We start from the raw sequence: 25,828 nt of genomic DNA, 5'->3' as shown, positions 1-25,828 counted from the left end.
AACAATTGCAATCAATATATATATTTACGCTCAGTGTGTCGTCTTGATCGCTGGTGAAAAGTTTTTTTATTTTGCAGAATTGTCCGTCTCTCTCCCTCTCGCTCTCTGTTGTGGTTAGAGTGTGTTGTTCAGAGTGACTTTCATTCGTTATAGAATGGATGTTCCGGCGGTTGTCGTTCTTTGCGTTCAATGATACCGAATTCCTAGCTGCAGTAATTAATATCAAAGACTTGTTCTTATTCTGTCTGTATCGATAGTCTAAGAGTTTAACCACATGGTATGGTTAAAAGATTCAGCAATGGAGGAGAACATGGTCTGGTTGACAATTTCTCAAAGTTGGGGTTTTATTCAGGAGTTGCAGAAAAGGGCCTGTCCCAGGATGCCCAACCCTAACTGGGCTCAGGGGCGGTCCTCTGATTTAATTAAACTCAAAAGGGAATTGGAGTTTCCTTCATTAAACAGTCCAAAATCACATTGTAAAATTGTGTAACCAGTATCATACTCACTCATTCATCTTATACAACAATTAGATGTAAACCTCATGGATGTTGTGTTGTAGATATGTGGCAGTGGAGTATGGGCCTGAGGGCACAGTGTGTTATGAATTCTGTAAGGAACGTATTGTAATGTTTTAAAAATGGTATAACTGCCTTCATTTTGCTGGACCCCAGGAAGAGTAGCTGCTGCCTTGTCAGGAACTAATGGGGATCCATAATAAACCCCAGGAAGAGTAGCTGCTGCCTTGGTAGGAACTAATGGGGATCCATAATAAACACCAGGAAGAGTAGCTACTGCTGCCTTGTCAGGAACTAATGGGGATCCATAATAAACCCCAGGAAGAGTAGCTGCTGACCTGGCAAGAACTAATGGGGATCCATAATAAACCCCAGGAAGAGTAGCTGTTGCCTTGACATGAACTAATGGGGATCAATATTAAATCCCCAGGAAGAGTAGCTGCTGCCTTGACAGGAACTAATGGGGATCAATAATAATCCCCAGGAAGAGTAGCTGCTGCCTTGTCAGGAACTAAATGGGGATCCATAATAAACCCCAGGAAGAGTAGCTGTTGCCTTGACAGGAACTAATGGGGATCAATAATAAACCCCAGGAAGAGTAGCTGCTGCCTTGTCAGGAACTAAATGGGGATCCATAATAAATACAAATAGGAAACATTACAACCAGCATCAACATGTTTATTATGAACCATTATAAAGACATGGCTGCTTTTGTAGAGAGTAAAAAACAACCAATACAGGTACTACCTCAAATGGTTCTGTGATGTAACAAGTCAATAGAAATTGATAAAACATATGAAACATAAAAAAACAGTGGCAATATAAAACAGAAACAAAAGAGTTGTCTGTATCACACCACCCACTCAGCAGTACCTTCTCAAAACCATGTGTCACACACCCATCCACCCATACAAAGCGGGGATGGGTCAAACCATCCACCCATACAAAGCGGGGATGGGTCAAACCATCCACCCATACAAAGCAGGGATGGGTCAAACCATCCACCCATATAAAGCGGGGATGGGTCAAACCATAAACCCATATAAAGCGGGGATGGGTCAAACCATCCACCCATACAAAGCGGGGATGGGTCAAACCATCCACCCATACAAAGCGGGGATGGGTCAAACCATCCACCCATATAAAGCGGGGATGGGTCAAACCATCCACCCATATAAAGCGGGGATGGGTAAACCCATCCACCCATATAAAGCGGGGATGGGTCAAACCATCCACCCATACAAAGCGGGGATGGGTCAAACCATCCACCCATATAAAGCGGGGATGGGTCAAACCATCCACCCATATAAAGCGGGGATGGGTAAACCCATCCACCCATATAAAGCGGGGATGGGTCAAACCATCCACCCATACAAAGCGGGGATGGGTCAAACCATCCACCGATATAAAGCAGGGATGGGTCAACCCATCCACCCATACAAAGCGGGGATGGATCAAACCATCCACCCATACAAATCGGGGATGGGTCAAACCATCCACCCATACAAAGCGGGGATGGGTCAAACCATCCACCCATACAAAGCGGGGATGGGTCAAACCATCCACCCATATAAAGCGGGGATGGGTCAAACCATCCACCGATATAAAGCAGGGATGGGTCAAACCATCCACCGATATAAAGCAGGGATGGGTCAAACCATCCACCGATATAAAGCAGGGATGGGTCAAACCATCCACCGATATAAAGCAGGGATGGGTCAAACCATCCACCCATATAAAGCAGGGATGGGTCAAACTATCCACCCATATAAAGTGGGGATGGGTCAAACCATCCATCGACATAAAGCAGGGATGGGTCAAACCATCCACCCATATAAAGCAGGGATGGGTCAAACCATCCACCCATATAAAGCGGGGATGGGTCAAACTATCCACCCATATAAAGCAGGGATGGGTCAAACCATCCACCCATATAAAGCGGGGATGGGTCAAACCATCCACCGATATAAAGTGGGGATGGGTCAAACCATCCACCCATACAAAGCGGGGATGGGTCAAACCATCCACCCATACAAAGCGGGGATGGGTCAAACCATCCACCCATATAAAGCGGGGATGGGTCAAACTATCCACCCATATAAAGCGGGGATGGGTCAAACCATCCACCCATACAAAGCGGGGATGGGTCAAACCATCCACCCATATAAAGCGGGGATGGGTCAAACCATCCACCCATATAAAGCGGGGATGGGTCAAACCATCCACCCATACAAAGTGGGGATGGGTCAAACCATCCACCCATATAAAGCGGGGATGGGTCAAACCATCCACCCATATAAAGCGGGATGGGTCAAACCATCCACCCATATAAAGCGGGGATGGGTCAAACCATCCACCCATATAAAGCGGGGATGGGTCAAACCATCCACCCATATAAAGCGGGGATAGGTCAAACCATCCACCCATATAAAGCGGGGATGGGTCAAACCATCCACCCATATAAAGCGGGGATGGGTCAAACCATCCACCCATATAAAGCGGGGATGGGTCAAACCATCCACCCATATAAAGCGGGGATGGGTCAAACCATCCACCCATACAAAGCGGGGATGGGTCAAACCATTTCCTTGCGGAAGCCCAAAAGTTCTTTCAGTCTTTTCAGTCAGTCTGCTCCATCAGAAGTTCTTGCTCTTGGAGAAGTAGAAGTCTATTCCTCTGTCCTTGTGTTGTTTAGGGGTGTGGGATGGACCAGTCTTTCCTCTGGCCGAGGGCCCAGCACCAGTCTGCAGAAGACTTTACATTTAGAACCAAAACCTTGAAATTGATGTGTCAAGAGAGAATAGTCTTGAAGTACCTTTTTTATAAAGACAGGTTCACATAACAAATGTCTCAAGAGACAACGACCGTGAAGTGACATTTTTGGGACAGGTTGTTAGCACAAAAACAAATTAATTAATCAATTAAATTCTTAAATTATTCTTATGACCATTTGGGTCCTTTGAATGTTATATAGAGGGCATTCGGAAAGTATTCAGACCCCTTGACTTTTTCCACATTTTGTTACGTTACGTCTTATTCTCAAATGTATTAAATTAATTGTTTTCCTCAAGCTACACACAATACCCCATGATTACAAAGTAAAAACTGGTCTTTAGACATTTTGCCAATTTATTAAAAACAAAAATTGGGAAGAAAAAAAAAACTAAAAAAAAAACTAAGGCTCTCCCATCTCCACAGAGGAACTCTGGAGCTCTGTCAGAGTGACCATCGGGTTCTTGGTCACCTCCCTGACCAAGGCCCTTCTCACCCGATTGTACATTAGTCATAACTGGTAGAGCCATTCTAGAAACGTAGATCTACATACACCACTTCCTTTTTCTATGAAATTCACATCTTTAACAACACCCACCGGCTTCTTGTTGGTGTGGCGACTCCATTCTGGTGCCATGACAATGGGGGAAGGGTATGTGTCGTTGAGGGACACCAGTGCGTGAGACAGGGAGGCGGAGCTAAGGGTCCATGGGGCGTGGACCTCCCCCCCTCTGATCCCCTTGAGCTCTGGGATCCAGTGTCTAACATAGTCCCCCTGAAGAGGAAAGACAATCACTAGTTATTACAAACCTAGTGTCTAACATAGTTTACTTGAAGAGGAGAGACAATCACTAGTTATTACAAACCTAGTGTTTAACATAGTGTCCTTGAAGAGGAGAGTGTGAGGGCATTTTGAAGTTAAATCTTATTAATGCTTGTGAACTGAAATATCTTCTTTAAGCCTAGGCATTGGTCTTGAGATTGTTAAAGAAACTAATGCATATACAGATAGAACCGTGTGTGTGTGTATTAATAAGAGGCCTGTTCTAACTGTTCTGTGTGTGTAGCAGGACCCCATGATTTTTTTATTTTACCTTTATTTGACTAGGCAAGTCAGTTAAGAACAAATTCTTATTTTCAATGACGGCCTAGGAACAGTGGGTTAACTGCCTTGTTCAGGGGCAGAATGACAGACTTGTACCTTGTCAGCTCGGGGAATTGAACTTGCAACCTTTAGTCCAACGCGCTAACCACTAGGCTACCCTGCCGCCCCGGTCGCTTACCCAAGAGCTGACAGAAACTAACCGGTTCCTCTTCACTTAACTGGAGACAAAGTGTTATATTCTGCACACCAGTGATAGAGCTGTTATGTTTGGAGCCTGTTTCTGGGTGAAAGGTTCATGTTGTGTGTGTGTGTGTGTAGAACATACAGTTGAAGTCGGAAGTTTACCTACACCTTAGCCAAGTACATTTAAACTCAGGTTTCACAATTTCTGACATTTAATCCAAGTAAAAATTCCCCGTTTTAGGTCAGGAAGGATCACCACTATATTTTAAGAATGTGAAATGTCAGAATAAAAGTTGAGATAATGATTTATTTCAGCTTTTATTTCTTTCATCACATTCCCAGTGGGTCAGAAGGTTACATACACTCAATTAGTATTTCGTAGCATTGCCTTTAAATTGTTTAACTTGGGTCAAAAGTTTCAGGTAGCCTTCCACAAGCTTCCTACAATAAGTTGGGTGAATTTTGGCCAGAGCTGGTGTAACTATGTCAAGTTTGTAGGCCTCCTTGCTCACACAAGCTTTTTCAGTTCTGCCCACACATTTTCTATAGGATTGAGGTCAGGGCTTTGTGATGGCCACTCTAATACCTTGACTTTGTTGTCCTTAAGCAAATTTGCCACAACAATGGAAGTATGCTTGGGGTCATTGTTCATTTGGAAGACCCATTTGCGAACAAGCTTTAAATTCCTGACTGATGTCTTGAGATGTTGCTTCAATATATCCACATAATTTTCCATCCTCACGAAGCCATCTATTTTGTGAAGTGCACCAGTCCCTCCTGCAGCAAAGCACCCCCACAACATGATGCTGCCACCCCCGTGCTTCACGGTTGGGATGGTGTTCTTTGGCTTGCAAGCCTCCCCCTTTTTCCTCCAAACATAACGATGGTCATTATGGCCAAATAGTTCTATTTTTGTTTCATCAGACCAGAGGACATTTCTCCAAAAAGTACAATATTTGTTCCCATGTGCAGTTGCAAACCATAATCTGGCTATTTGATGGCGGTTTTGGAGCAGTGGCTTCTTCCTTGCTGAGCTGCCTTTCAGGTTATGTCGATATAGGACTTGTTTTACTGTGGATATTCAGTGGGGCAAAAAAGTATTTAGTCAGCCACCAATTGTGCAAGTTCTCCCACTTAAAAAGATGAGAGAGGCCTGTTATTTTCATCATAGGTACACTTCAACTATGACAGACAATATGAGAAAAAAAATCCAGAAAATCACATTGTAGGACTTTTAATGAATTTATTTGCAAATTATGGTGGAAAATAAGTATTTGGTCAATAACAAAAGTTTATCTCAATACGTTGTTATATACCCTCTGTTGGCAATGACAGAGGTCAAACATTTTCTGTAAGTCTTCACAAGGTTTTCACACACTGTTCCTGGAATTTTGGCCCATTCCTCCATGCAGATCTCCTTTAGAGCAGTGATGTTTTGGGGCTGTTGCTGGGCAACACGGACTTTCAACTCCCTCCAAAGATTTTCTATGGGGTTGAGATCTGGAGACTGGCTAGGCCACTCCAGGACCTTGAAATGCTTCTTACAAAGCCACTCCTTCGTTGCCCGGGCGGTGTGTTTGGGATTATTGTCATGCTGAAAGGCACCAAACTGTTCCTGGGTGTTTGGGAGAAGTTGCTCTCGGGGATGTGTTGGTACCATTATTTATTCATGGCTGTGTTCTTAGGCAAAATTGTGAGTGAGCCCACTCCCTTGGCTGAGAAGCAACCCACACATGAATGGTCTCAGGATGCTTTACTGTTGGCATGACACAGGACTGATGGTAGCGCTCACCTTGTCTTCTCCGGACACGCTTTTTCCGGATGCCCCAAACAATCGGAAAGGGGATTTATCAGAGAAAATGATTATACCCCAGTCCTCAGCGGTCCAATCCCTGTACATTTTACAGAATATCAGTCTGTCCCTGATGTGTTTCCTGGAGAGAAGTGGCTTCTTTGCTGCCCTTCTTGACACCAGGCCATCCTCCAAAAGTCTTCACCTCACTGTGCGTACAGATACACTCACACCTGCCTGCTGCCATTCCTGAGTAAGCTCTGTACTGGTGGTGCCCCGATCCCGCAGCTGAATCAACTTTGGGAGACGGTCCTGGTGCTTGCTGGACTTTCTTGGGCGCCCTGAAACCTTCTTCACAACAATTGAACCGCTCTCCTTGAAGTTCTTGATGATCCGATAAATGGTTGATTTAGGTGCAATCTTACTGGCAGCAACATCCTTGCCTGTTGTCGCCCTTTTTGTGCAAAGCAATGATGACGGCACATGTTTCCTTGCAGGTAACCATGATTGCCAGAGGAAGAACAATGATTCCAGACACCACCCTCCTTTTGAAGCTTCCAGTCTGTTATTCGAACTCAATCAGCATGACAGAGTGCTCCCCAGCCTTGTCCTCGTCAACACTCACACCCGTGTTAACGAGAGAATCACTGACATGATGTCAGCTGGTCCTTTTGTGGCAGGGCTGAAATGCAGTGGAAATGTTTTTGGGGGATTGCCATCATACAAACTGAGGCAGCAGACTTCGTGAAAATGAATATTTGTGTCATTCAAGACTTTTGGCCACGACTGTACATCATTTGGGCCGACAGTGAAAGGTGCTTGCTTGCCCATCTTGGGGGAACCGTTGAGCTGCTGTTAGAGGAAGTATGTCTGGAGTGACTTCCTGTCACCTTGGCACCTATTGTCCTCACTCAGTTGTGACAGACTGAGACAACCTTTTCATTATAGTCTGTACCCCGTAACACAGGTTCGTCTCTCCTTCTGTACACACACGTGCATAAGATCATGTGTTTGCATAAGATAGCTAGAGTATATGAGGCTTACGTACTCTTTGTACAGGAGGCTCTCACTCCATTTCACCTGCGTGGGTGGTGCGCCCTCGTCCTTATTATAATACCTTGATTGATTATTGAGTATGCCTCTCCTCATTATTAGTTTAAGGTAGAATTTCCACCACAAGAGACAATCACTTATTACAAACCAGTGTCTAACATTGTCTCCTATCCTCTTCAAGGGGACAATCACTAGTTATTCCAAACAGTTTCTCAAAGTTGCCATAGCAGAAACTTTCTGGGTAATTGTATGGTATATTGCTATAGCATCCTCCTCCCTTTATGTGTTAACCCCAAGGAAGCAGACATCATAACATCAGATAACTAGTTATGAAGCAACTAGCTTTGGAGACGGGATGATCTAATCTGACATGCCAATGTTGCAGGTCTTTCACCTTCAGGTAAAAACTGTGGTAGTTCTACAGTGTTTATTGGTCAGACTGAAACATACGTTGTTGTCGTAGTCGAGTCCTTGTTTGATCATGTTGAACTTCCTGTTTTCTCTCGGGTCATTTCCTATCCCCGCGCTGTATAGCCAGTTACCATAGTTACTGCTCACGTCATGGTCCACCTGGAAGTAGAGAGATGGAACTGATTGGTCAGACCTCCGGTAACTGTCCACTACTGGTCTCCTAACCAGCCTGGTGTGACCTGAAACCATTCAATAGGTATACCCACAGTCAGACATTTATCTAAATAAAAGCCTTAGGATTTTAGTTCCATGTTGCCCTATCACAGGCTGGGTCTAGTTCCCACCATCTTGCATACATCTGTCCTATCACAGGCTGGGTCTAGTTCCCACCACCTTGGATACATACATCTGTCCTATCACAGGCTGGGTCTAGTTCTCACCACCTTGGATACATCTGTCCTATCACAGGCTGGGTCGAGTTCCCACCACCTTGGATACATCTGTCCTATCACAGGCTGGGTCTAGTTCCCACCACCTTGGATACATACATCTGTCCTATCACAGGCTGGGTCTAGTTCTCACCACCTTGGCTACATCTGTCCTATCACAGGCTGGGTCTAGTTCCCACCACCTTGGATACATACATCTGTCCTATCACAGGCTGGGTCTAGTTCCCACCACCTTGGATACATACATCTGTCCTATCACAGGCTGGGTCTAGTTCTCACCACCTTGGATACATCTGTCCTATCACAGGCTGGGTCGAGTTCCCACCACCTTGGATACATCTGTCCTATCACAGGCTGGGTCTAGTTCCCACCACCTTGGATACATACATCTGTCCTATCACAGGCTGGGTCTAGTTCTCACCACCTTGGCTACATCTGTCCTATCACAGGCTGGGTCTAGTTCCCACCACCTTGGATACATACATCTGTCCTATCACAGGCTGGGTCTAGTTCCCACCACCTTGGATACATACATCTGTCCTATCACAGGCTGGGTCTAGTTCTCACCACCTTGGATACATCTGTCCTATCACAGGCTGGGTCGAGTTCCCACCACCTTGGATACATCTGTCCTATCACAGGCTGGGTCTAGTTCCTACCACCTTGGATACATCTGTCCTATCACAGGCTGGGTCTAGTTCCCACCACCTTGGATACACCTGTCCTATCACAGGCTGGGTCTAGTTCCCACCACCTTGGATACATCTGTCCTATCACAGGCTGGGTCTAGTTCCCACCACCTTGGATTCACCTGTCCTATCACAGGCTGGGTCTAGTTCTCACCACCTTGGATACATCTGTCCTATCACAGGCTGGGTCGAGTTCCCACCACCTTGGATACATCTGTCCTATCACAGGCTGGGTCTAGTTCCCACCACCTTGGATACATCTGTCCTATCACAGGCTGGGTCTAGTTCCCACCACCTTGGATACATCTGTCCTATCACAGGCTGGGTCTAGTTCCCACCACCTTGGATACATACATCTGTCCTATCACAGGCTTGGTCTAGTTCTCACCACCTTGGATACATCTGTCCTATCACAGGCTGGGTCTAGTTCCCACCACCTTGGATACACCTGTCCTATCACAGGCTGGGTCTAGTTCCCACCACCTTGGATACATACATCTGTCCTATCACAGGCTGGGTCTAGTTCCCACCACCTTGGATACATACATCTGTCCTATCACAGGCTGGGTCTAGTTCTCACCACCTTGGATACATCTGTCCTATCACAGGCTGGGTCTAGTTCCCACCACCTTGGATACATACATCTGTCCTATCACAGGCTGGGTCTAGTTCCCACCACCTTGGATACATACATCTGTCCTATCACAGGCTGGGTCTAGTTCTCACCACCTTGGATACATCTGTCCTATCACAGGCTGGGTCGAGTTCCCACCACCTTGGATACATATGTCCTATCACAGGCTGGGTCTAGTTCCTACCACCTTGGATACATCTGTCCTATCACAGGCTGGGTCTAGTTCCCACCACCTTGGATACACCTGTCCTATCACAGGCTGGGTCTAGTTCCCACCACCTTGGATACATACATCTGTCCTATCACAGGCTGGGTCTAGTTCCCACCACCTTGGATACATCTGTCCTATCACAGGCTGGGTCGAGTTCCCACCACCTTGGATACATCTGTCCTATCACAGGCTGGGTCTAGTTCTCACCACCTTGGATACATCTGTCCTATCACAGGCTGGGTCTAGTTCCCACCACCTTGGATACATCTGTCCTATCACAGGCTGGGTCTAGTTCCCACCACCTTGGATACATACATCTGTCCTATCACAGGCTGGGTCTAGTTCCCACCACCTTGGATACATCTGTCCTATCACAGGCTGGGTCTAGTTCCCACCACCTTGGATACATACATCTGTCCTATCACAGGCTGGGTCTAGTTCCCACCACCTTGGATACATCTGTCCTATCACAGGCTGGGTCTAGTTCCCACCACCTTGGATACATCTGTCCTATCACAGGCTGGGTCTAGTTCCCACCACCTTGGATACATACATCTGTCCTATCACAGGCTGGGTCTAGTTCCCACCACCTTGGATACACCTGTCCTATCACAGGCTGGGTCTAGTTTCCACCACCTTGGATACATCTGTCCTATCACAGGCTGGGTCGAGTTCCCACCACCTTGGATACATCTGTCCTATCACAGGCTGGGTCTAGTTCCCACCACCTTGGATACATCTGTCCTATCACAGGCTGGGTCTAGTTCCCACCACCTTGGATACATCTGTCCTATCACAGGCTGGGTCTAGTTCCCACCACCTTGGATACATCTGTCCTATCACAGGCTGGGTCTAGTTCCCACCACCTTGGATACATCTGTACTATCCTTTCAGATCTAAGTGCAGAGGGAGGCTAGGGGTCAAAGGTAGGGGCTAGGGGTTGATTTAGTCTTGGGCACCAGCCTCACCAGTAAGTAGTGGAACCACTCGACCCCCATCCTCTAGTCTAGTCCCAGGTCTTAACCCAGGTCCCAACCCTAACACTAACCCTGGCCAGGAGCTTCACCAAAAGGTAGTGGAACCACTCGACCCCCATCCTCCAGTCTAGTCCCAGGTCCTAACCCAGGTCCTAACCCAGGTCCCAACCCTAACACTAACCCTGGCCAGGAGCTTCACCAAAAGGTAGTGGAACCACTCGACCCCCATCCTCCAGTCTAGTCCCAGGTCCTAACCCAGGTCCCAACCCTAACACTAACCCTGGCCAGGAGCCTCACCAAAAGGTAGTGGAACCACTCGACCCCCATCCTCCAGTCTAGTCCCAGGTCCTAACCCAGGTCCCAACCCTAACACTAACCCTGGCCAGGAGCCTCACCAAAAGGTAGTGGAACCACTCGACCCCCATCCTCCAGTCTAGTCCCAGGTCCTAACCCAGGTCCCAACCCTAACACTAACCCTGGCCAGGAGCCTCACCAAAAGGTAGTGGAACCACTCGACCCCCATCCTCCAGTCTAGTCCCAGGTCCTAACCCAGGTCCCAACCCTAACACTAACCCTGGCCAGGAGCCTCACCAAAAGGTAGTGGAACCACTCGACCCCCATCCTCCAGTCTAGTCCCAGGTCCTAACCCAGGTCCCAACCCTAACACTAACCCTGGCCAGGAGCCTCACCAAAAGGTAGTGGAACCACTCGACCCCCATCCTCCAGTCTAGTCCCAGGTCCTAACCCAGGTCCCAACCCTAACACTAACCCTGGCCAGGAGCCTCACCAAAAGGTAGTGGAACCACTCGACCCCCATCCTCCAGTCTAGTCCCAGGTCCCAACCCTAACACTAACCCTGGCCAGGAGCCTCACCAAAAGGTAGTGGAACCACTCGGCCCCCATCCTCCAGTCTAGTCCCAGGTCCTTGGTGAGGAAGCTGGCTACGTTTTGGCGACCCCTGTTAGACATAAACCCCGTCAGCGCCAGCTCTCGCATGTTGGCATCAACGAACGGCACCCCGGTACGACCCTCTAGAACAATGAGACAGAGGAGTCACAACAACTCAGTAGTATGAGAGATGATAGTTTGAACATTGTTACGGTATATTTACCACAGTGCATCCCACAGATGTTCAGTTCCCTATACTTGCCTTATACAGCTCTGTGTAGTCACCTCGTAGATCAGAGTGGTATTGTAAAGACTATAGATTTGTAATGATTTCTCCCTAACCTTTCCATGCATTGAACAGATTCATGTCCTTCTTCCAAGGGATCGATTTGTCCTGAAGGCCTGATGAAAACACATAACCACCATGAGATAATGTGCAATAAGCTTCAGATGACAACATATACAACTGGCTTTCCAACTTTACCTTTGATGTCAAACAGTCTGTCTCCGTATTTGGCTCCTACAAACTTGAAATAGTCTCTCCAGAGCAGCTCAAATACTACCCTGTTGGAAGACATGTACAGTCAGTCTTGCTTAATAAAACCCCATCACTTCTTCTATTCAATTCACAGTCTATTCAGTTACCTGAACTAAGTACACTGAAAGGTGCATCTCCTACCCAGCCACCCTGCTAGCCTGGCTCATCACAGCTATAGTTATAAGTTAAACATTTAGACACACTCATTCCAGGGTTTTTCTTTATTGTTACTATTTTCTACATTGTAGAATAGTGAAGACATCAAAACTATTAAATAACACATACGGAATCATATAGTAAGAAAAAAAAAAGTTTAATAAAAATATATTTTACATTTTAGATTCTTCAAAGTAGCCATCCTTTGCCTTGATGACAGCTCTACTATGTAGAAAATAGTAGAAATAAAAACCCTGGAATGATTAGGTGTTCTAAAACCTTTGACTGGTATTGTACATAACAGGAGATAAACATGGATTTAGTGACTGATCTCCTCATGTTCCTGAAAACAACAGGATATGAGATAGCAGGAAGGAACTCACCAGTATGTGCTCTGATTGGCTGTTCGTTCACTCTCATACTTCTTGATCTGTTGGTAGATATGCCTAGGGGAGATACAGCCTATAGCCAACCTGTAGAATACAGTTATAGATACAGTCTATTGTCTGCGAATACATTTTATAGTGAGTGCATACATTTTCATACTGGTCCCCTGTGGGAATTGAACCCACAACCCTGGTGTTGCAAGCACCAATATTCCCAAAAGAATGGTGTTGTTTTCCATGATATTTGATCAAGAAAAGTATTTAGTTTGATGTGGATGTTTTGTGTCTTTGCCCGTAACTATGGACCATTTGATGTAAATGTTTGAGGACAGGGTTTTGTTCTTTCTGGATTACATTAGAATGACAATCGCAGGGCAACAACTCTTACAAATCCAACTATTGAATCTTACAAGCTACTGTTCTTAATCATACAACTAAGTTTTTGCCAAAGTGAAGACGCTGAAAAACATTGTTGCCTGCGCTACAGACATCTATATCGGGTTGCTAATACTAGTAAAGGCTCAGTGAACTACTTTAACTTTATTCTGATTGTTCAGGGGGTGCTGCAGTACCCTCAACACCCGTACCTCCCGTGGCTATGCTGGTACTTACCATGGGGAAAATTTTGTGGAATAGTCCAGTCCTATCAGGCCGTTACGAGTCTCCTTGTAGGTAGCCACAGCATCCTGCATGAGACATATACCAGCTGTATCACAATATCCTACACAACAAACACATACAGTACCAGTCAAAAGTTTGGACACACCAACTCATTCAAGGGTTTCTTTATTTTAGTATTTTCTACATTGTAGAATAATAGTGAAGACATCAGAACTATGAAATAACACACATGGAATCATGTAGTAAACAAAAAAGTGTTAAACAAATCTAAATATATTTTATATTCTTCAAAGTAGCCACCCTTTGCCTTGATGACAGCTTTGCAAACTCTTGACATTCTCTCAACCAGCTTCATGAGGAATGCTTTTCCAAACAGTCTTGAAGGAGTTCCCACATATGCTGAGCACATGTTGGCTGCTTTTCCGTCACTCTGCGGTCCAACTCCATCTCAAACATCTCAAATTGGGTTGAGGTCAGGTGATTGTGGAGGCCAGGTCATCTGATGCAGCACTCCATCACTCTCCTTCTTAGTCAAATAGCCATTGTTCAGTTGAAAACAAATGATGGACCCACTAAGTGCAAACCAGATGGGATGGCATATCGCTGCAGAATGCTGTGGCAGCCATGCTGGTTAAGTGTGCCTTGAAATCTAAATAAATCACTGACAGTGTCACCAGCAAAGCACCATCACACCTCCTACTCCATGCTTCACAGTGGGAACCACACATGCGGAGATCATTCGTTCACCTACTCTGCGTCTCACAAAGAGAAGAAGGTTGGAACCAAAAAATATCACATTTGGACTCATCAGACCAAAGGACAGATTTCCACCGGTCCAATGTCCATTGCTCGTGTTTCTTGGCCCAAGCAAGTCTCTTCTTATTACTGGTGTCCTTTAGTAGTGGTTTCTTTGCAGCAATTCGACCATGAAGGCATGATTAGGGTTAGGCATGCAGTCTCCTCCGAACAGTTGATGTTGAGATGTGTCTGTTACTTGAACTCTGTGAAGCATTTATTTGGGTTGCAATTTCTGGTAACCCTAATGAACTTATCCTCTGCAGCAGATATAACTCTGGATCCTCCTTTCCTGTGGCAGTCCTCATGAGAGACAGTTTCATCATAGTGCTTGATGGTTTTTGGGACTACACTTGAAGAAACTTTCATAGTTCTTGACATTTTCAGATTAAGACATGAAGGTGAGTCAAAGTAATGATGGTCTGTCATTTCTCTTTGCTTATTTGAGCTGTTTGTGCTATAATATGGATTTGGTCTTTTACCAAAGAGGGCTATCTTCTGTATACCCCCCTATCTATCACAACACAACTGATAGGCTCAAAGCATTAAGGAAAGAAATTTCACAAATTAACTTTTAACAAGGCACACATGCTAATTTAAATGCATTCCAGGTGAAGCTGGTTGAGAGAATGCCAAGAGTGTACAAAGCTGTTATCAAGGTGGCTACTTTGAAGAATCTCAAATATATTTTGTTTTGTTTAACACTTTTTGGGTTACTACATAATTCCATACGTGTTATTTCATAGTTTTGATGTCTTCACTATTATTCTACAATGCAGAAAATAGTAAAAATAAACCCTGGTATGAGTAGGTGTGTCCAAACTTTTGACTGGTACTGTATGTCTGCTATATTATCATTGGACCAAATGAAAGGTTTTCATGATGAATGTACCACTACTACTTTAACACGAGTAACATGTTCCTATCCAATGCTGTAGATCATGCAGTGACATCCACCACACTAAAGCAGCCAGGGCTCTGCTCCACTTAACAGCTAACTATCTGCTCCACTAAACAGCTGACTACAGCTAACAGCTAACTAACTATCTGCTCCACACCATTTAGACTTTGAGGAGAGCCCCAGTCCTATACACGTGTGACTAGGGAGGGGAGGTTGACGTGTGCCTAGGGAGGGGAGGTTGACGTGTGCCTAGGGAGGGGAGGTTGACGTGTGCCTAGGGAGGGGAGGTTGACGTGTGCCTAGGGAGGGGAGGTTTACGTGTGCCTAGGGAAGGGAGGTTGACGTGTGCCTAGGGAGGGGAGGTTGACGTGTGCCTAGGGAGGGGAGGTTGACGTGTGCCTAGGGAGGGGAGGTTGACGTGTGCCTAGGGAGGGGAGGTTGAAGTGTGCCTAGGGAGGGGAGGTTGACGTGTGCCTAGGGAGGGGAGGTTGACGTGTGCCTAGGGAGGGGAGGTTGACGTGTGACTAGGGAGGGGAGGTTGACGTGTGACTAGGGAGGGGAGGTTGACGTGTGACTAGGGAGGGGAGGTTGACGTGTGACTAGGGAGGAGAGGTTGACGTGTGACTAGGGAGGGGAGGTTGATATTGACTTTTCTTACTAGCACTGACGTTGCTGATACACTCTCCAAAAAGTACTGAACTGTCCTCAAACACTTATCCCTGTAGTGGTGCCCTGTGAGGTATAGGTACATAATTGTACCCTTGCAGTTCGTACCCATACCCATTCTTTCCAGCACCACCCCAATATCAACATATGTAAAAATGGTTCTCGTTTCTATGTTTGGTAGTAAACAGATAGAGGAAGATATGTTTCCAATGACATAATCAACCAATTAGTAGGAAATTAGCAGGCAAGCCTCGTCATAATTGGTTAAAATCACATGATGCACACCGATGACATCATTGGAAACACATATCTTCCTCTATATTCTTTTTACCACAAAACCTAGAAATGTGCAATTATCACATACTGTGTGTTGATGTTGGGCCTAACATACATTATAACAGAACACTACTGGACCCTAACCTACATTATAACAGAACAGTACCGGACCTTAACATACATTATAACAGCAACACTACTGGACCCTAACCTACATTATAACAGAACACTACTGGACCCTAACCTACATTATAACAGAACAATACTGGACCCTAACCTACATTATAACAGCAACACTACTGGACCCTAAACTACATTATAACAGAACACTACTGGACCCTAACCTACATTATAACAGAACACTACTGGACCCTAACCTACATTATAACAGAACACTACTGGACCCTAAACTACATTATAACAGAACACTACTGGACCCTAAACTACATTATAACAGAACACTACTGGACCCTAAACTACATTATAACAGAACACTACTGGACCCTAACCTACATTATAACAGAACACTACTGGACCCTAACCTACATTATAACAGAACAATACTGGACCCTAACCTACATTATAACAGAACAATACTGGACCCTAAACTACATTATAACAGAACACTACTGGACCCTAACCTACATTATAACAGAACACTACTGGACCCTAAACTACATTATAACAGAACACTACTGGACCTTAACCTACATTATAACAGAACACTACCGGACCTTAACCTACATTATAACAGAACACTACTGGACCCTAACCTACATTATAACAGAACACTACTGGACCCTAACCTACATTATAACAGAACACTACCGGACCTTAACCTACATTATAACAGCAACACTACTGGACCCTAAACTACATTATAACAGAACACTACTGGACCCTAAACTACATTATAACAGAACACTACTGGACCCTAACCTACATTATAACAGAACAATACTGGACCCTAAACTACATTATAACAGAACACTACTGGACCTTAACCTACATTATGACAGAACACTACTGGACCCTAACCTACATTATAACAGAACACTACTGGACCCTAAACTACATTATAACAGAACACTACTGGACCCTAAACTACATTATAACAGAACACTACTGGACCCTAACCTACATTATGAGAATGTAGCAGCTTTATTGAGGAAAGTGTCCTACTTGCTGTGACAGAGAAGTGGTCGTCTCACCTCGCCATATGAAGATGAATGCGCTAACTGTAAGTTGTTCTGGATACATGACTAAAATGTACTCACCGTGTCCCAGAAGTAGTGCTGTAGTCTGGCCAGGGCCTGAGTCTCTCCCCCGCTGCAGGGGAAGGCAGAGCGAGGGTCCCTCACAGTATCTGTCTGCTCCAGGTCTTCTGGGGAGGGGATGAGGCCTTCATCCAGACCTGACCCAGGGGGGAGAGGCTTCAGCTGGTCTAGGGTGGGCAAGACCGGCCTCACCCTGCCCTGGGTTTCCACTGCCTTCCTGAACTGGGTGTATACGTCAGGCAGCCTATCACAGGAGAGGATAGAGCAGGGTTAGATGTCATGCAACCTATCACAGGAGAGAATAGAGCAGAGCAGGGTTACATGTCAGGCAACCTATCACAGGCGAGCCTGACTTCATATTGTAGTGATTATCCAGGCAGTGAGAGCCTGACTTCATATTGTAGTGATTATCCAGGCAGAGAGAGCCTGACTTCATATTGTAGTGATTATCCAGGCAGAGAGAGCCTGACTTCATATTGTAGTGATTATCCAGGCAGAGAGAGCCTGACTTCATATTGTAGTGATTATCCAGGCAGTGAGAGCCTGACTTCATATTGAGTGATTATCCAGGCAGAGAGAGCCTGACTTCATATTGTAGTGATTATCCAGGCAGTGAGAGCCTGACTTCATATTGTAGTAATTATCCAGGCAGAGAGAGCCTGACTTCATATTGTAGTGATTATCCAGACAGGCAGTGAGAGCCTGACTTCATATTGTAGTGATTATTGAGGCAGAGAGCCTGACTTCATATTGTAGTGATTATCCAGGCAGTGAGAGCCTGACTTCATATTGTAGTGATTATCCAGGCAGAGAGAGCCTGACTTGAAATTGTAGTGATTACATGGGAAAGAGAGCCTGACTTCATATTGTAGTGATTATCCAGGCAGAGAGAGCCTGACTTCATATTGTAGTGATTATCCAGGCAGAGAGAGCCTGACTTCATATTGTAGTGATTATCCAGGCAGTGAGAGCCTGACTTCATATTGTAGTGATTATCCAGGCAGAGAGAGCCTGACTTCATATTGTAGTGATTACATGGGAAAGAGAGCCTGACTTCATATTGGAGTGATTATCCAGGCAGAAAGCCTGACTTCATATTGTAGTGATTATCCAGGCAGAGAGAGCCTGACTTCATATTGAGTGATTATCCAGGCAGTGAGAGCCTGACTTCATATTGAGTGATTATCCAGGCAGAGAGAGCCTGACTTCATATTGTAGTGATTATCCAGGCAGTGAGAGCCTGACTTCATATTGTAGTAATTATCCAGGCAGAGAGAGCCTGACTTCATATTGTAGTGATTATCCAGACAGAGAGCCTGACTTCATATTGCAGTGATTATCCAGGCAGTGAGAGCCTGACTTCATATTGCAGTGATTATCCAGGCAGAGAGAGCCTGACTTCATATTGTAGTGATTATCCAGGCAGAGAGCCTGACTTCATATTGTAGTGATTATCCAGGCAGAGAGCCTGACTTCATATTGTAGTGATTATCCAGGCAGTGAGAGCCTGACTTCATATTGTAGTGATTATCCAGGCAGAGAGAGCCTGACTTCATATTGTAGTGATTATCCAGGCAGAGAGCTTGACTTCATATTGTAGTGATTATCCAGGCAGAGAGCCTGACTTCATATTGTAGTGATTATCCAGGCAGAGAGAGCCTGACTTCATATTGAGTGATTATCCAGGCAGTGAGAGCCTGACTTCATATTGCAGTGATTATCCAGGAAGAGAGAGCCTGACTTCATATTGTAGTGATTATCCAGGCAGAGAGAGCCTGACTTCATATTGTAGTGATTATCCAGGCAGAGAGAGCCTGACTTCATATTGTAGTGATTATCCAGGCAGTGAGAGCCTGACTTCATATTGTAGTGATTATCCAGGCAGTGAGAGCCTGACTTCATATTGTAGTGATTATCCAGGCAGAGAGAGCCTGACTTCATATTGTAGTGATTATCCAGGCAGTGAGAGCCTGACTTCATATTGTAGTGATTATCCAGGCAGAGAGAGCCTGACTTCATATTGTAGTGATTATCCAGGCAGTGAGAGCCTGACTTTATATTGTAGTGATTATCCAGGCAGTGAGAGCCTGACTTTATATTGTAGTGATTATCCAGACAGAGAGCCTGACTTCATATTGTAGTGATTATCCAGGCAGAGAGAGCCTGACTTCATATTGTAGTGATTATCCAGGCAGAGAGAGCCTGACTTCATATTGTAGTGATTATCCAGGCAGAGAGAGCCTGACTTCATATTTTAGTGATTATCCAGGCAGCGAGAGCCTGACTTCATATTGTAGTGATTATCCAGGCAGTGAGAGCCTGACTTCATATTGTAGTGATTACCCAGGCAGAGAGCCTGACTTTATATTGTAGTGATTATCCAGGCAGTGAGAGCCTGACTTCATATTGTAGTGATTATCCAGGCAGAGAGCCTGACTTCATATTGTAGTGATTATCCAGGCAGAGAGAGCCTGACTTCATATTGTAGTGATTATCCAGGCAGAGAGAGCCTGACTTCATATTGTAGTGATTATCCAGGCAGAGAGCCTGACTTCATATTGTAGTGATTATCCAGGCAGTGAGAGCCTGACTTCATATTGTAGTGATTATCCAGGCAGTGAGAGCCTGACTTCATATTGTAGTGATTATCCAGGCAGTGAGAGCCTGACTTCATATTGTAGTGATTATCCAGGCAGAGAGCCTGACTTCATATTGTAGTGATTATCCAGGTAGTGAGAGCCTGCGCTGAGCAGCCCAATATCAGAGGACGACTTTCTCTGTCACATGAATAAAATCAAATGAACTTGATCTTGACCCCTGTGGTCTTCTCTCACCTGGATAGGTGGTTGAAAGGGAGGTCGTCTCGGTGGTATAGTGTCGACCCCCAGCAGGTGTGAACTTTAACCTTCATCTGAGAACAAATATCCCTCACTCCTCTCTCCACCTGCTGGTCCTCTGGCACCACCTACAGGAGTGGATAAGAAAGCACAACACATTGATTAGGACGGAAGGAGTGTGATTCTGAATGGTCAGATCTCTAGCAACAATGACAAGCAACTGCCATGTGAGGAATCGTAAGTGACTCGTTTCAGCTAGTTCCATCTTGTTCTTGATACCATGACTTGTTTTGAGGCATTTGACTAAGATCTATACTAATATGGCTAAAATTCTCTAGCTAGCAAACCAACAACCTTAATGATGAATGAGAGACAATAAGTACTCATTCTGCAAACGTGTTGGAGACTAAATTTAGCTCACATCTTGTCCACAATTTAAGCCAACCTTGTCTGTTTGCCCCACAGTTGCGCACTCGTCAGATTTGTTGGTAAACTATCAACCCATGTATAAGTCTATACTCTCTGATTTAATTTAACCAGGTTAGTCTCATCGAGACAAAAATACCCATTTTAAGGAGAGACCTGGACTACTAAGGTGTAGAGATATATAGATATATACCTAGATATAGGCTGATAGAGTGACGGGAGATATAGATAAAGGATGATATAGATATAGAATGATAGAGATATAGAATGATATAGAATTAGAGATATAGAATGTTAGAGATATAGCATGATAGAGATGCGAGATAAAGGATTGGACACCTACTCATTCAAGGGTTTTCCTTTATTTTTAGTATTTTCTACACTGCTGAATAATAGTGAAGACATCAAAACAATGAAATAACAAATTATAGCCACCCTTTGCCTTGATGACAGCTTTGCAAACTCTTGGCATTCTCTCATCCAGCTTCATGAGATAGTTACTTGGAATACATTGCAATTAACAGGTGTGCTTTCTTAAAGTTGATTTGTGGAATTTATTTTCTTCTTAATGCCTTTGAGCCAATCAGTTGTGTTGTGACAAGGTAGGGGTGGTATACAGAAGATAGCCCTCTTTGGTAAAAGACCAAGTCCATATTATGGCAAAAATAGCTCAAATAAGTAAAGAGAAACAACAGTCCATAATTACTTTAAGACATGAAGGTCAGTCAATACGGAATAATTCAAGTGCATTTGCAAAAACCATCAAGTGCTACAATAAAACGGACTCTCATGAAGACAACCATAGGAAAGGAAGACCCAGGTTTACCTCTGCTGTAGAGGATAAGTTCATTAGAGTTAACTGTCTCTCATGAGGACAACCATAGGAAAGGAAGACCCAGGTTTACCTCTGCTGCAGAGGATAAGTTCATTAGAGTTACCAGCCTCAGAAATTAGCAATTAACTGCACCTCAGATTGCAGTCCAAATAAATGCTTCAGAGTAGAGGTCGACCGATTATGGTTTTTCAACGCCGATACCGATTATTGTAGGCCCAAAAAGCCGATACCGATTAATCGGCCGATTTAAAAATACATATATTTGTAATAATGACAATTACAACAATACTGAATGAACACTTATTTTAACTTAGTATAATACATCAATAAAATCAATTTAGACTCAAGTAAATAATGAAACATGTTCAATTTGGTTTAAATAATGCAAAAACAAAGTGTTGGAGAAGAAAGTAAAAGTGCAATATGTGCTATGTAAGAAAGCTAACGTTTCAGTTCCTTGCTCAGAACATGAGGACATATGAAAGCTGGTGGATCCTTTTAACATGAGTCTTCAATATTCCCAGGTAAGAAGTTTTAGGTTGTAGTTATTATAGGAATTATAGGACTATTTCTCTCTATACCATTTGTATTTCATTGACCTTTGACTATTGGATGTTCTTACAGGCACTTTACTATTGCCAGTGTAAGAGTATAGCTTCCATCCCTCTCCTCGCTCCTCCCTGGGCTCAAACCAGCAACACAATGACAACAGCCACCCTCGAAGCAGCGTGACCCATGCAGAGCAAGGGGAACAACTACTAGAAGGCTCAGAGCGAGTGACGTTTGAAACGCTATTAGCGCGCACTAACTAGCTAGCCATTTCACTTCGGTTACACCAGCCTCATCTCGGGAGTTGATAGGCTTGAAGACCTAAACAATGCTTGAAGCACAACGAAGAGCTGCTGGCAAAACGCACGAAAGTGCTGTTTGACTGAATGTTTACACGCCTGCTTCTGCCTACCACCGCTCAGTCAGATATTTGGATACTTGTATGCTTAGTCAGATTATATGCAACGCAGGACACGCTAGATAATATCTAGTAATATAATCAACCATGTGTAGTTAACTAGTGATTATGATTGATTGTTTTTTATAAGATACGTTTAATGCTAGCTAGCAACTTACCTTGGCTTACTGCATTCACATAACAGGCAGTCTCCTTGTGGAGTGCAATGAGAGAGAGGCAGGTCGTTATTGCGTTGGACTAGTTGACTGTAAGGTTGCAGGATTGGATCCCCCGAGCTGACAAACTGAAAATCTGTCATTCTGCCCCTGAACGAGGCAGTTAACACACCGTTCCTGGCAGTCATTGAAAAAAAGAAATCTGTCCTTTGGTCTGATGAATCCAAATTACAGATTTTTGGTCCCAACCGCCGTTTCTTTGTGAAACGCAGAGTAGGTGAACGGATGATCTCTGCATGTGTGGTTCCCACCGTGAAGCATGGAGGAGAAGGTGTGATGGTGTGGGGGAACTTTGCTGGTGACACTGTCAGTGATTTATTTAGAATTCAAAGCACACTTAACCTCTTGAAGCCAGGGGGCACTCTTTTTATGTTTGGAAAAATAACGTTCCCAAAGTAAACGGCCTATTTCCCAGGACCAGATGCTAGAATATGCATATAATTGACAGATTAGGATAGAAAACAGTGCCTCTTATTTTGAAACCTCTCTGTTCCTATACATGCCTATCCTCAATTTAAAGGGATATCAACCAGATTCCTTTTTCTATGTCTTCCCTAAGGTGTCAACAGTCTTTAGACATAGTTTCAGGCTTTTATTTTGAAAAATTAGCCACAAAGATCACATTGCGTAAGTGGATAGGTGGGGGCTCTCAGAGTGAGTTTTGCGCTACAGAGTAAAGCGGCCATTGTTTCTCCCTGTCCTATTGAAAAACCTACACTCCTGGTTGATACATTATCGAATATATATTTTAAAAACAACCTGAGGATTGATTTTAAAAAAGTTTGACATGTTTCTGTGGATATTACGGATATTATTTGGAATTTGTCTGCGTTGTCGTGACGCTCTTTCCTGTGGATTTCTGAACATAACACGTCAAACAAACGGAGGTATTTTGGATATAAAAATAATCTTAATGGAACAAAAGGAACATTTGTTGTGTAACTGGGAGTCTCGTGAGTGAAAACATCTGAAGATCATCAAAGGTAAACGATTAATTTGATTGTTTTTCTGATTTTCGTGACCAAGCTACCTGATGCTAAGTGTACTTAATGTTTTGTCATGCGATCGATAAACTTACACAAACGCTTGGATTGCTTTCGCTGTAAAGCATCATTTCAATATCTGAGACGACAGGTGGATTAACAAAAGGCTAAGCTGTGTTTTGCAATAAGGCACTTGTGATTTCATGAATGTGAATATTTTTTAGTAATATTATTTGACTGTCTTCACTATTATTCTACAATGTAGAAAATAGTAAAAATAAAGAAAAACCCTTGAATGAGTAGGTGTACTTTTGATTGGTACTGCATCTGTGAACAAAAATATAAACGCAACAGTTTCCTTTCAAATAAGGAAATCAGTCAATTTAAATAAATGTATTAGATACAGTATCTATAGTGGTGAGTAAGATACATATATTGATAGATATGATGTTGCTAGCTAAATAAGAGTTAATATGTTGTGTACTAAGTTACTAACCTCTTCATGGAAGGCCACAGCGCTAACAGAACCTAGCTGCTTAATGAGGTCACCAACCACCTCCTGTGGCCTGCCCCGTCTCACCACCAGGGTGCTGGAAGAAAAAACACACAGCAGCCCCAGTTAACACTGTCTGAGAGCAAGCTGCATCCTGGGTAGTGGATGGTCATCTCTCTCTCTCGTAGAAACAGAATGGGATGACGGCTCTGTTAATGTAAACAATAGTAACTAAGGCAATAGTATAGTATAGCGCTTTCAAGACAAGTAACAAAGTGTTTGAAATCAATGCTCATTTGAAACCATACATTAAAATAATCTTTATAAAAAATGTGTCTTCAACAGGGATATAAAAAGGCACTGAATCGGCAAGCCGTATCTCTGGCAGACCACTCCAAGAAAACCTGTAGAAGCCCAGGTGTGTCCTGAACCAGCCATTGTTATTATCACTATATATATATATATAATACAGAGCTGGAGAGATTAAGACAGGGGCTATACTACCTGCTATAGGTTAGGAGCATCAGCCATGCAAAGTATGACTTACTGACCTCAAAGTTGTGGCACATTATGGTTATGGTGTGGTACATTATGAGTATGGTACATTAAGGTTATGGTACAGTACATTGTGGTTATGATGTGGTACATCACGGTTATGGTGTGGTACATTATGGGTATGGTGTGGCACATTATGATTATGGTACATTACGGTTATGATGTGGTACATTATGATTATGGTACATTCAAGTTATGGTGCGGTACATTACAGTTATGGTGTGGTACATTATGGATATGGTGTGATAAAGTAAGGCTATGGTACATTATGGTTATGATGTGTTACATCATGGGTATGGAGCGGTACATAATGGGTATGGTGTGATAAATTAAGGCCATGGTACATTATGGTTATGATGTGGTACAGTGTGGTTATGGCGTGGTACATAATGGTTATGGTGCGATACATGAAGGCTATGGCACATTATGGGTATGATGTGGTACATAAAGACAACAATGAGGTACATAAAGGCAACGGTACATTATGGTTATGGTGTGGTACATGGTGGTTATAATGTGGTACATTATGAACACGGTATGGTACGGTACATAAGGGTTATGGTACATGGTGGCTTTGGTGTGGCATATAACGGTTATGGTACATTACGGTTAAGATGCGGCAAATTGCGGTTTAGATGTAGTATATCAAGGCTACGGTACATTATTGGTATAGTGTGGCACTTTCCAAACAAACAAAACCAAGCTCTTCCTTGTATGGTTATGGTGTGGTATGGTTATGGTGTGGTACATTACGGTCATGGTACATTATGGTGTGTGACATTATGGTTATGATGTGGTACATTAAGGTTATGATGTGGTACATGAAGGTTATGGTATGGTCTCAGAGATGGCTAATATGAATGTTATCTGATGTTAGCAAGTTATAGATTTCATGAACCTTATTTCTAAGGCCACATATATTAATATGGGCTATTTTCAGCCCTTTCCTGAGTAGCTGATCAGAGATAGACAACATGGAAAAGAGCAGACAAAGCAAGAGAAAACAATATACATTCAGCAGTCCATTAATCAGTTGGCGTGTGTGTGTGTACTGCGGGGTTGAGGCTACGAACCCATAGGCTTGGCTCTCTCATCCCTTCCAGGCTTTTGGGAGGGAGGGTGGACAGGGAGTCTGTCGTAGCGGTTATAAGCAATGTCCCCACACGCTCTGGCAGCTTTCATGTCTGGGATCAGTTCTTTCCTCTTCTGGGGCACAGCTTCA

The 25,828-nt window shown here is 44.0% G+C and overlaps 1 protein-coding gene across 1 annotated transcript in view; it reads right to left on the bottom strand.

Moving 5' to 3' along the window:
• Positions 1–1,177: 1,177 nt before the first annotated feature.
• Positions 1,178–25,828, bottom strand: part of LOC139420114 (cryptochrome DASH) — a 40,302-nt gene continuing 15,651 nt past the window's right edge. The window contains exons 3-13 of the mRNA XM_071169843.1: positions 24,055–24,148; positions 20,130–20,260; positions 17,296–17,539; positions 13,372–13,445; positions 12,757–12,846; positions 12,164–12,243; positions 12,022–12,081; positions 11,665–11,822; positions 7,871–7,990; positions 3,886–4,062; positions 1,178–3,259 (exon numbers count right to left, since the gene is read on the bottom strand). Of these exons, the coding sequence (XP_071025944.1) occupies positions 3,152–3,259; positions 3,886–4,062; positions 7,871–7,990; positions 11,665–11,822; positions 12,022–12,081; positions 12,164–12,243; positions 12,757–12,846; positions 13,372–13,445; positions 17,296–17,539; positions 20,130–20,260; positions 24,055–24,148 (1,336 nt within the window). The 3' untranslated portion in view covers positions 1,178–3,151. The remainder of the gene's footprint in view (positions 3,260–3,885; positions 4,063–7,870; positions 7,991–11,664; positions 11,823–12,021; positions 12,082–12,163; positions 12,244–12,756; positions 12,847–13,371; positions 13,446–17,295; positions 17,540–20,129; positions 20,261–24,054; positions 24,149–25,828) is intronic.

The sequence above is a fragment of the Oncorhynchus clarkii genome, chromosome 11 (genome assembly GCF_045791955.1).
Source record: "Oncorhynchus clarkii lewisi isolate Uvic-CL-2024 chromosome 11, UVic_Ocla_1.0, whole genome shotgun sequence".
NCBI classification, from domain to species: domain Eukaryota; kingdom Metazoa; phylum Chordata; class Actinopteri; order Salmoniformes; family Salmonidae; genus Oncorhynchus; species Oncorhynchus clarkii.
This window is presented reverse-complemented; position numbering and strand designations above follow the sequence as displayed.